This window comes from Halichoerus grypus, chromosome 11 (assembly GCF_964656455.1).
Source record: "Halichoerus grypus chromosome 11, mHalGry1.hap1.1, whole genome shotgun sequence".
NCBI lineage: Eukaryota > Metazoa > Chordata > Mammalia > Carnivora > Phocidae > Halichoerus > Halichoerus grypus.
Genome location: NC_135722.1, coordinates 111,162,380 through 111,174,816, shown reverse-complemented (window position 1 = coordinate 111,174,816; position 12,437 = coordinate 111,162,380). Strand labels below are relative to the sequence as shown.

Here is a 12,437-nt window from a genome sequence, read left to right as displayed (position 1 = left end):
CAGACAAAATCATTAAAAAGCTAGATTTCTTGGGCATGGGCTAACATGGGAGCTTCAAAGTCGGAGTGCTGTCGCACAACCCTGAATATACTAAACTCGCTCAATTGCTTACGTGAACCGAGTTGTACAGTATGTGAATTACAGGTCAGTAAAGCTGCTTTAAAAAATATATCAGAAGGTATGCATTTGTATGAATTTAAAAGCAAACGTGCGGGGCGCCTGGGTGGCTCAGTCGTTAGGCGTCTGCCTTCGGCTCAGGTCATGGTCCCAGGGTCCTGGGATCGAGCCCCGCGTCGGGCTCCCTGCTCCGCGGGAAGCCTGCTTCTCCCTCTCCCCCTGCTTGTGTTCCCTCTCTCACAAATAAATAAAATCTTGAGGAAGAAAAGATTACAAAAGCAAACTTCACGGCTGCGGCGCGATTCCAGGGGCCTCCCTGCAGGTGGGACTGCGAGCCCCCGTGCCTGGCACCGGGTCGGGGCGCGGAGGGTGCAGCATGACGGGCAGGTGGGCGGACGAATGCGGGCGCCGCAGGCTCGGCAGTGACTCCTTCCTGCTGCGGGGTGGTCGCGACTCTGCAGAAGCCCGACCGCGAAAGTTTTCACTTTCCAACAGCGCCGGTCTCCTGCTTTCAGCCCCGCGCGGCGGGCCGGCGCTCGGACTCGGGCAGCGGGCCCCGCCGGCCCGCACCTGGGCGCCGCCCGGCCGCCCCGCCTCCGCGGGGGCCGCGCGCGGGCGGCCGGGTCACGTGCGGCGGCGGCGGGCCGGGCGGGGCGGCGGCGAGTGCGCAGGAATGCGGCGGCCCGCGGGGGAGCGTCTGTGCGCGCCGGCCGCGGAGCCGGGGCGGGCGGGCGCGCAGAGGAAGGAAGGGCCGCGAGGAGGCGGGGCCGGCGGCCGCTCGGGCGGGCGGTTCTCTCAACTTTAGTTTTGGCGTCGGCGGCGAGTTTCTGTCTCAGTCGGGCGCAGCCGCCGCCGGGGAAAAGAAAGGGAGGAAGGAAGGAACCCCCGGAGGAAGCCGGGCAGCGGGGGAGGGGAGCGGCCGCCCGCGGCCCCGCGTCCGTCGGGGGAGCGCAGCGCCCGAGCGCTCGCCGCCCCTCCCGAGGCGCAGCGGCCGGGGGACACCGCCGGGGGCCGCGGGGCGCGGGCGGGCCTGCGGCGCAGCCTCCCCCCCGGCCCCGGCCCCGCGGGCGCCCGCAGCTCGGACCCCGGGCGGAGCCGTCGTAGCCCGCGTCGTCGCGGAGCATGGACCCCGGGCCGCCGCCGCCGCAGCCGCCGCAGCCCCCGCCCGCCGCCGCGCAGGGCCAGGGGCCGCCGGCCGCGCAGCCCCCCTCGGGCCAGGGCCCTTCGTCGGCGCCCGGGCCGCCCGCGCCCCCGGGGTCGCAGGCGGCGCCGCAGGCCCCCCCGGCCGGCCACCAGATCGTGCACGTCCGGGGGGACTCGGAGACCGACCTGGAGGCGCTCTTCAACGCCGTCATGAACCCCAAGACGGCCAACGTGCCCCAGACCGTGCCCATGCGGCTGCGGAAGCTGCCCGACTCCTTCTTCAAGCCGCCGGAGCCCAAGTCCCACTCCCGCCAGGTAGCCGCCCCGCCGGCCGTCGGACGGGCCCGGGCCGCGGGGGCTCGCGGAGGGGGGGGCGGGGGCTCGCGGAGGGGGGGCGGGAGCCGGGCCGGAGGCGCCTCCCGGAGTCCGGGCCGAGATTTGTTTTCCCTCAGAGTTGGTCGGCGCGGCCGCGGCCCCGGGGGGCGTGCTTTCCCCTTCTTCCTTTCTTCCTTTCTTTCTTCCTGGGGCTCCCGGGAGGTTGGCGGGAGACGCGGGGGAGGGGGAGGAAGGAAGGCGGGGGGGGCCGGGTGGGCTCGCACAATGTGCGCGCGTCCGCGCCCCGCACCTCGGCCGCCGCCGCCGCCGGGACGGGGACCGGGGGGGAGGGACGAGGGGGAGAAGGAGCAGGGGGGGCGGGGAGGGGAGGGGTGGGGGAGGGGAGGAGATGGGGAGGCCAGGGGGCCGGGGTGGGGGAGGGGCCGCTGGCATCCGCGTGGGGTGAGTGGCCCGCGGCGGCCGAGTTGGTGGCGGGGAGCCCTGGGCCCCCTTTCCTGCGGGGCCTGTGCGGCCGCGCGAGTGTCCTGGGGACTCGGATAATTGTTCTCTTGTTTTGCAGTGTGGATTAGGGGTGGGGGTTGGAGCAGTGCGTGGACTTTCTGGCTCTTTCTCCGCTCCCGAGAGCGCCCGGCGCCTTCTGCGGGCGGCGTCCAGGCTTTCCTGGAAGGCGCTGCGGGGTCAGCGCCCGGCGCCGGCGCCCGGGGCGAGTGGGGGTCCGGGGTTGAGCCCCCCGCGGGAGACTGGGGGGGCCCGTGCAGGGACTCGGGCGCCCCCGGGGACGGGACTCCGGGGGACGGCTCCCGGGGGAGACGGGGGGCGCCCCCGGGTGGGGAACTGGGGAGGGCCGGCTCTCAGGGGGACACTGGGGGGTACGGGGGACCGGCTCCCGGGGAGACTGGGGGGGCCGTGCGGGGAGTCGGGGGGGCTGGGGAGGGCCGGCTCCCGGGGGAGACTGGGGGGGCCCGTGCGGGGAGTCGGGGGGGGCTGGGGAGGGCCGGCTCCCAGGGGAGACTGGGGGGGCCCGTGCGGGGAGTCGGGGGGGCTGGGGAGGGCCGGCTCTCAGGGGGACACTGGGGGGTACGGGGGACCGGCTCCCGGGGAGACTGGGGGGGCCGTGCGGGGAGTCGGGGGGGCTGGGGAGGGCCGGCTCTCAGGGGGACACTGGGGGGTACGGGGGACCGGCTCCCGGGGAGACTGGGGGGGCCCGTGCGGGGAGTCGGGGGGCCTGGGGAGGGCCGGCTCCCGGGGGAGACTGGGGGGGCCCGTGCGGGGAGTCGGGGCGGCTGGGGAGGGCCGGTTCCCAGGGAAGACTAGGGGGGCCCGTGCGGGGAGTCGGGGGGGCTGGGGAGGGCCGGCTCCCGGGGGAGACTGGGGGGGCCCGTGCGGGGAGTCGGGGGGGCTGGGGAGGGCCGGTTCCCGGGGGGACACTGGGGGGTCCGGGGCTCCTGCGGGGACTCGGGGGATCGGCTCCCGGGGGAGACTGGGGGGGCCCGTGCGGGGAGTCGGGGGGGGCTGGGGAGGGCCGGGCTCCCAGGGGAGACTGAAGGGGGGCCTACGCGGGGACTCGGGCCGGCTCCGTGGGGGGGCTGGGGGCCCGGGGGCCCCCGGGGGTGGCCGGCTCCCCGGGGGGAGGGCGTCCGCGCCGCCGACCGCGTCGGCTGCGCGGGGGAGCGGGCCCTCGGCGGGCCGGGGGCCGGGGCTGCGTGGCGCCGCCGCGACCCCGCGCGGTGCTGGGGAAGCGATGACTAATGCGCGGCTCGCCCTGGCTCTGGAGTTCGCCCCGGGGACGGGAGCGCGGCTGTGCGCACACGGCGCCCGCTCCCCTGGCCGGCGCGATCCAGCTCCGAGGAGAGACTGTTGGGAACGGGTTCGCGTTCCCACCGCTCCCCGGACATCTGTTTGCTTAGGGCTTGCTTGAAGAACTTGCTTCAGGCTAAACTCGAGCATAGGAACTTTGCCCAAAAGTTAATTGGTTTTCCAAATACTGCGATGCAGTTGGTCCAGTCGGGCTGTAACTTGAGTGGGAAGAGGAGTGAGCGCCCCCATTCCCCTGCCCCTCCTGTTTGCGAGGCCTGCTGTGTGTTCTCCAGCCGCAGACGGAGGGGTTTGGGAACTCAGAGACTCACGCAACCTGCTGGCGAAAGCCCGGCTTCGGGACGACGCAGGAGACCGTCGAGCTGCTGCAGCTTAGGAGGGGGCACGGTGGGGCGCTTTTCCTTCTCCGAGGCCTGGAGCTGGGTCTCTGGGCTCGTTCCGGGGAAATGTGCTGGCGTTGCCCCTTACGGACGACACATTTGGGCTGCGAGCTCCTGAGTATGTTTTGAAAGCATAATACTCATTAGAGAATGAGTTTCTCATTTTGTGGCGTCTGTAAGCCAAAAAGAACTGCAACTGAAAAGTTGCAAAAAAGTTCTTGTAAATAACCACGAGAATTATGTCCAGCAGTTTATGGATTCATCCTCTATTCATAATCTCTAATTTTGTTTGTTTTTGGTAAGTTTCTTAACTAAGTGTTGTGCATCTGTACGTTTGATTATTTAGTTCTGCTAGTGATTTCCTAATTCAGGTTTATTCTGATTGGAAACTCAGCAGTGTGGCTGACTTTAAGGCATAAATGCCTCTGCTGATTGCTTCTAGTCTCCTTCCCCGTATCAGTCTAGGAAGTTCTTTAATAATCAAACTCTAGTTCTAATGAGGAATTTAAGTAGCTGTGCTGGATTATGAATAGTATGAATGTGGATTATAAATACTATTGTGCACAAACTATTGGATATAAACTCGTTCATTCGTGTTTATATACACACACGAAAGAAGCTCTCTTACAAATGACAAAACAGGCTCACGGAGACTGGTATTTGTTCACTGTCACAGTAGCCAATTTGGTCTGGAACTCAGATCTTTGGGGTCTGGGTGCAAACTTTTTTCTGCAGTTGAACTGTTCACATTTTTACCATCTATGTAGGAATACATGGTTGGGTTTTCATTTCATTAGGTGTCTTAAGAACATTTCAATGATTCTGAATCTCTTGCATTCATCAAAAGTTGTGTAAGTTGTGATGGTTTTATTGATGGCATTGGTCCATGGTGAGAAAAAATGACAGTTGTCCTGTGTTTAGGGCTTGGCTTGGAAAGAAACATTAACTACTTAAAACCTAGCTGAAAAAGAAAAGAGTAAGTGTATAGTTATTATATTCCTTGGGTCGTGTTATACCTGGGACCTTTTAGAACTCAGAACAGCACCCGTATGGGGTCGGTTGGTTAAGCATCTGCCTTCAGCTCAGGTCATGATCCCTGAGTCCCTGGGTCCAGGCCCCCACACCCAGTGGGGCTCCTTGCTCAGCGGGGAGTCTGCTTCTCCCTCTGCCTATGCCCCTTCCCCCACCCCCGCTCGTGCTCTCTCTCTCTCTCAAATAAATAAAATCTTTAAAAAAAAAAAAAGTTTTAAAATCCAACATACTGTAGAAATGTTCCATTCATTTTGTACTATTTTCTTCTAAAATGTGTAGAAGGCACATCTAATGTGTGCTGGGTAGACATTAACTTAGATGGACTGCTGATCTATAAAGTTACAAATGTGTGTGAAAGTACACATTAAAATCACACAGACCGTTTAAAAATGCACACCTATAAATCTATATTCCTCTGTGTCAAACTTCAGTTTTTGCCTTTGCTACTTGGATACTTGGCTGCAATGAAATCCTGTCAAGGAAATTTAAAGGGACCCTCTTTAAAAATAGTTCTTAAGGCGTTTTCGTTTTACTGTTCCCAATAGGCCAGTACCGATGCAGGCGGTGCGGGGGCCCTGACTCCGCAGCACGTTCGAGCGCATTCCTCGCCGGCTTCCCTGCAGCTGGGAGCCGTGTCCCCGGGGAGCCTGACGCCCCCCGGAGTGGTCCCCGGCCCAGCAGCTGCTCCCACCGCGCAGCACCTGCGGCAGTCTTCCTTTGAGATCCCCGATGACGTACCCCTGCCGGCGGGCTGGGAGATGGCAAAGACGTCTTCTGGCCAGAGGTACTTCTTAAAGTAAGTGACGCCTATTTTGGAAAGCACAGTAAGGTGGTATTAGGACATAAAATGTCATTTGTTTTTATGTTTTACTTTATGTCAGGCTTAGTTTTATCTTACAGATATAGATACACCCATAATACACACACACACACACACACACACACACACACAAATGTTTTTTTTTTTTTCACTTTAACATGACCTAATTACCTTCTTCAGCTTGGGTAATATTTTGAAAGCTTGATGGATTCTTGGTTCAGAGTCTTTTAATAATCTTTTTTTTTGTGGCAATTGGATATTCTCATTTTGACTTTGTTCCAAGTCTATTAATTAGCTTAGCTTAAAACTGAAAGAATACTATGAAACATTTCAAATTGTGGGACTTACAGGCTGGCATAGTCTCAGGAAACATCGGTGGCATGACCGACGGCTCTTTAAATGAACATTTTAATGGTAGAGAAGAACTACAAAATAAGTAGGTCTTCTTTGGGAGTCAGATTTTACAATATTTGAGATTGTCAAATGACAAACCCTTTAGCTGCAGTTTGATGTGACGGACCCTCCCCCCGCCCCAGCCCAAAAAGTAAAGACAACTGTGAGTTTTCATGTTTATATAATCGCTCCGTGGCAAACTTCTTTCAAGCTAGCAGGTCCTCAAGGCAGAATCCTCTTCTGGGAAAACAAAAACAGAAGGCCATTGCATTATTTATTTTTATGAGACTTTTTGTCTTTAACACAATGGCAAAATTTCATTCAGGCTGAAAAGATCAAAATAGAATTTTATCCTTTCTCACTTTGAATTTGTAGATAAGAACCAAGTATTTTTATCTGGCATTTTGGATTTAAGTGTATACAAAACTTTTTCTTAAAGTAATTATAGACTGAAATTGATGTTTTTAAATAAAGTTGCTTACTTCTTGCTGTTTAATCAGGTTGAGATAAAGTGAAAAACAATCCAGGTTTTGATTGAGATCTGTCTTGACAGTCTACTTCTAAGGCAAATGTTACATTTAGTTATTAAATCAGATAATACAATTAGTGTTTTGTTGTGTGAGTCTTAGTATTTTATATTGTCTTTCAGGGTAGGTGGTTTGTAACGAAACATAGGGTTTTCAGAAAGGCTTGTTTAAAAGAGCGGAGAAAAAAGTTTGATCTTGAAAAGTTTCTACCGTTTTTTTGCCCCCTCTCCTGTAACATTTTTCTTCTTTTTAAAATTTAAATTTTCTGGTGTCCTGGTATCCATTTCAAAGGGTCAAGTTTCAACCAGAACAATAAAGGGCCTGAGACTGGAAAGTACACACAAGTCTGGCAAACTCATCTGCATGAGCAAGATCATTTGTTCTCAAGCAGACATCCAAAGTAAATGATTGAAAGAGCTGCTAGCTGTGAGGGATGTGTCTTGAAGGGAAAAGGAACGGAGACAAACCAGGTCCTTGGAAGGAAAAAGAAAGGCTGTACTTTTTTGAACCTCACCCTGCTGGGTCACATGCTGACCTGGGGAGATTTTTTAAACAGCTTAATAGCCTGCTTGCCTCCTTTCTTTGGTTGATGCTGTAGTTAAAAGTATAAGGTTAAAGAGCAGTCTTTATGCTCTTTTTGTTTTTTGTATCTTGTAATAGTTGCTTACAGGTGACATCTGCCTACGTTTTCATTATTTTGAGTGATCTTGTTATTTTGACCTGAAATAAATGTTCTCTAGGTCCATTTGAAAAAGTTTCCAGTGGTTTTTCCTTTGAGAAGAAATGTTTCTCTTAATGATATTGATAAAGATGGGTTAACGAACACCCCAGTTGAATGGGTCTGTAGGGAAGATAAACCAGGGCAAAATGATAGGGAAAGTTACCCCATGTGAAAAATGGTTGTAGGGAGTGGAGAGAAGCTTACCTGGGAAAGAAAAAAGAAGAGAGAGAAAATATGATTGTTCTTAACAAATGAAAAGGAAAAAATTAAAAAAACAAAAACCAAAAAACATGGTTCTTTAGGATTTTTGAGGGACTCTCACATAGAAGTAAAATTGGGCTTATTAAAAGAAACATGAGGATTTGAGACTCCATGGAATAATTTTCTCATATCAAACCTTTCAGAAGTACAAGGATTTTTCCTGAGAGATAGGCAAAATCATGGATTAGTTGGTACTTGTCAGGAATTGTAGAGAGGGCCCCTAAGCATTGGTTTGGCTACTGTGGGCTTACAGAATTTTGTATTCTTCTAAAGGGTATCTGCTTTAGGAACAATATGTAATTTGGAGAAGTTATAAAAAGTTAGTTTACATCCAGTTGTTAGCTACTTTCATGACGTTATGGGTTGTATGAGTTGCCATAAACGACTTATTTTTCTGCGCTGCACAGGTAAATGAGCTCATTAGTATCTGTTCTGACTAGGAGTCAAAGATGATGGTAAATGAACCTTCTTTTGGAGCCAAGTTGCTGTTGTCCAAGTTCATTTTTATCCTAATGTGATGTTTTCAAGTCAGGCTCTGTTTGGGACCAATATTTATATTTTTCTTGTGTCTGAAGAAGATTCTTAGTGCCATCAAGATGTAGAATGCAGATTTATACTAGTTACTTACTTTATACTCTTTCAACAATGAAAAACTGTATTTTGCTATATACATCTTTTTATTTTTTTATTTTTATATACATCTTTTAAGATAATCATTGGAACTAACTCGTAAGTTACAAAGTATATAATTTGTTGAAGTTTATACTTGGCATGAAGAAATCTGACTGTGAATGGTCCAGACACGTAAGGTGATGTAATTTGATTGAAAAGTTAGAAATGTTGACTTTGGAAACCAATTGTTGCCTTGTGACCATAGATGATGACGTTTTGGTCAGTTGACCCATCTTCTAGTTTCAAAGCAGCATAAGTACTGAAGGATTATAGGCAAGTGATCATTGCTATTTCTGAAGCCCTCCGTAGCTCAGTGAGATCTGGAGAAAGGACGTTTCTTAGCCTGGCAAGTGGCAAGGAAGGAAGCTGCATTTATCACTAGCACGTATTGAGCTCTGGTGTGATTGTGAAGTATGTGAAGAAAGCTCCCCGTCTGTATGTTGTGTGTAATATCTATGCTCGTGAGTTCACTGTTTTAAAACTAATCTTGTCAACATTGTGTATTGAGCTTTTGTTTTAAAAGAATTCTTCTCTGTATTACTCTGAGAATTATTGCCTTCTTCAGCTCTCTTATAGTTTTCCTACAGGAAATGGTTCTTCAAGTAGGTGGTCAACAACTTCCTATTTCTTTATAAGCTGCTGAATAACTTCCTGAATTAGTATTCTATAATATTTCTGGTTACAAGGAGTGTTTTTACTTCTCAGGTTTTATTTTATTGAATCTGATACCTGGTAACTGTTAATGGTAATAGTTACAAAGAACTTCTTGTATATAATATACGATATAGAATTATAATATGGTTTAAGAAATCTGATTCAGTGATCTTAAAAGTCTATAAATTTGCATTGCTGTAATAATGTTCTTGTAATTTTTAAAGATGATTTTGTTTCATTTCTGTTATTTGTCATTTTCTGAATAACTGGCCATAGTGTTTTTAGTCCTTGAAGATTGAAGGTTTCTTGTGGCCCTGATTTGATTAAAAGTTATATTGAGTATCTTGATCCACATTTTAAAAAGGTATTTTTCCAGAGATTTTCAACATTGCACAGCATATAACTTAGGCAGTATTTCAACATTAAATGAACTTGCCTTGCAGATGTTATTGATCACTATAATTGGTTTGCTTCTTTTTTTGCTACATGTTACTTCAGAAGTGAATGTTCCACTGGCCTAATTAAAGCTACCTCAGAAATGTATTGATTAAAGGAGATGATTAAACTGTTTCATACTATAATTTGACATATGCTTCTCCCACACACTTGCCCAGTAGGAGACTTAAAAACACAGTATATGTTACCATGATACAGATTGGATGTTTTAAAAAGGAACAGCTTCATAGAGAATAAGGCTATTCTGTTTTCTGGTTTCTTGATATGACTAGGGTAACCCAAGTGATTTCCCGTTAAAAATGAAAAGCTTGTAATATTGCCATTAAATGTTGATTAAGCTGCAAAAAGAAAAAAAGTTCAAATTGCAATCACAGAGTGTTTCCCTGTCTGAGGGGAGTGCCGGAGTGTGCCTGTTTGTCTTGCTGGGGGGGGAGGGGGGAGATGAAACTCCCCCCCCCCCCCCCCCAGGAGAAATGCTTGCCTCTGCTCAGTGGGTGGGTGGCCTGGGCAAGAATGGCCACAGTGCCACGTGATTTAAGCAGAAAAACTGGAGGCACGGTTGAGTACAGGGGCAGAAGAAAAACAGTTTGGAGGTAGCAGATGTGACAGAGTAAATAGAGCATAGAGATTAATTTATTTCCTGAGGAGAAAAATGAGCAATTTTTGTGTGAACTAAGAAAGGTAGCTGACAAACTAACAGTGAAACACAGCAAACTCTCAATTGGCTGCAAGATGGTAGGCTCATTTTCTATAAAAAATAACATTCAGGGGCGCCTGGGTGGCTCAGTCGTTAAGCGTCTGCCTTCGGCTCAGGTCATGATCCCAGGGTCCTGGGATCGAGCCCCGCATCGGGCTCCCTGCTCCGCGGGAAGCCTGCTTCTCTCTCTCCCACTCACCCTGCTTGTGTTCCCTCTCTCTCTTGTCTCTCTGTCAAATAAATAAAATCTTAAAAAATAATAATAATAACATTCAAAAATACTCTTCCCCAAAAGCCTCATGTTAACTATGAAGAAAAAAGCTAGGTGGGGCACCTGGGTGGCTCAGTCAGTTGAGTGTCTGCCTTGGGCTCGGGTCATGATCCCAGGGTCCTGGGATCGAGCCCCGCATCGGGCTCCCTGCTCCGCGGGAAGCCTGCTTCTCCCTCTCCCACTCCCCCTGCTTGTGTTCCCTCTCTCGCTGTGTCTCTCTCTGTCAAATAAATAAAATCTTTAAAAAAAAAAGAAAAAACTAGGTACCATTTGAATAGTTGAAACTTAAGAAAACATGTTTTTGAAATCCTGAGATCAGTCCCCATTAGTAATGTAATGAGTTTTACTTGGTAGTTAGAAAAATAATGTAAATTAGCACCCTAAAATAGTATTGCTAGCATGAATCTGAATTGCCTTTTACCTTAAGGATTTGGGGGAGAGGCAGACTCTAAGCCTAACCTTTTAGTTGTCAAAATGTGTACTGAAGTTTAGGCTTAGGGCAAATCAAAGTGAAGTCACTTTAAAAATCATTTGTTAAGATTTAAGATTATTCATACTTAATTTACCCCCTTCAGTAATAGTATAATTTAGCCATTAATTATGACTTGAAAGTTTAATAATAGTGGAGTAGCATTGGATGAAGGGAGGTCTTCAGGATCCATCAGAACTGCAAGCCATGAAGGGGACGGTGCTGTTTTTATGAAGAAGCACTGTTTCAGGGCTCTGGTTGCTCAAGTACCAAGTTCCCCGGGAAGAAGTGCTACAACGAGGGGAAGCACTTGTACTTGCGAAGGGCTTGACCCCTTCCAAAAGCTAACAAAGAAGTTTGGTCTAGATCACAGTGGTCCTTTTTTTTTCTTCTTCCCTTTTAATATTTTAGACAAGAAAAAGTGGTCCGTTTAATCATTTGGCTCTTAGCATGAGAAGAATCAAAACCATGAACGTATCAACTGATAAGATGTTGTTTCTCTGAATAATGTGGAAAGTCTATGGAACAACGCAAATAAGGGTCTCTATTAAAATATCGCTGTTTTCTTCCACCAGATATTTCCAGTGCTTTATTTGTGGTTAGGGCTGTTACTTGGCTATCTCTGGTGTGCTTCTCTATCCCTTCATGGGTGGTGTTAGTCACTAGACTTCGCACATTCTTCAGCAGCCCGGTCCTGATTTGGGAGTGGTGAGGGTGCGTTTGTTAAAAGCTCTTTTTTCTTCTTGCAATTGCTTACTTAAACTAAAGTGAGGAGGGTTTTTGTTTTTCAGGTAAGGTCTTTATTTGACTAAGAAGTACGTTTAGAGAGATGTGCTTTTTTTTTTTTTTTTTTTTAAAGATTTTATTTATTTATTTGACAGAGAGACCCAGCGAGAGAGGGAACACAAGCAGGGGGAGTGGCAGAGGGAGAAGCAGGCCTCCTGTGGAGCAGGGAGCCCGACACGGGGCTCGATCCCAGGACCCTGGGATCATGACCTGAGCCGAAGGCAGACGCTTAACGACTGAGCCCCCAGGCACCCCGAGAGATGTGCTTTTTGACATAGACAGTTTGGTTTGGGGTTTCGAGTAACGATGGCTTTACTCAGAGTGTGACAAAATTGAATGTGGACCAGAAACTTGTTTGAAATTTAACTTCCCACGTATCTTGAAGTGCCTCTAACGTGGAGTAGCTTCTGGGGCGGAGCTAAACCCCATCATCTAGGAGGTGGGGGTAAGGTGGGGATTGTCTTTCTCTTTGTCAGCGTGAATGTGGGGTTTTGTTTTACATTTATAAAATTGTGCTCCCTCTTCCTCCTCCTCCATGTGTCAATCATATTTTGTGGATTTTTAGTATTTTCTTTTATTATAAAAGTGACGTGTTCGTTAGAGGGAATTGGAAGATTCAGGAAAGAAGAAAGTAGGGGCAGAAGCACCTGGATTCTGCCAAGGAGAGGGGTTTGAAGAGTCTCATTTTCATAGCCTCACATATAAATATGTATTTTGATATTTAATTTTGAGGGGAATAACATATACATAGATTTAGAAAGTCCCTTAGAACTATAAGGTTTATAAAGAAGAAAGGCAGTTCTGGCCCACTTTTCTTTATCTCTGGCTTGCATTCTCCCAAGGCAAGCACTTGGAACTCCTTTGAGATCTCTCCCCTCCCCCACATA

The 12,437-nt window shown here is 49.9% G+C and overlaps 1 protein-coding gene across 8 annotated transcripts in view; it reads left to right on the top strand.

Moving 5' to 3' along the window:
- Positions 1 to 907: 907 nt before the first annotated feature.
- Positions 908 to 12,437, top strand: part of YAP1 (Yes1 associated transcriptional regulator) — a 110,267-nt gene continuing 98,737 nt past the window's right edge. For 4 of the 8 annotated variants that reach the window (XM_036068495.2, XM_036068493.2, XM_078059091.1 and 1 more), the window contains exons 1-2: positions 909 to 1,575; positions 5,369 to 5,619. In XM_036068495.2, the coding sequence (XP_035924388.2) occupies positions 1,240 to 1,575; positions 5,369 to 5,619 (587 nt within the window). In that variant the 5' untranslated portion in view covers positions 909 to 1,239. Of the gene's footprint in view, positions 1,576 to 5,368; positions 5,620 to 12,437 lie in introns of all 8 variants that reach the window. The other 4 variants (XM_078059090.1, XM_078059088.1, XM_036068496.2 and 1 more) reach the window with 2 other exon arrangements.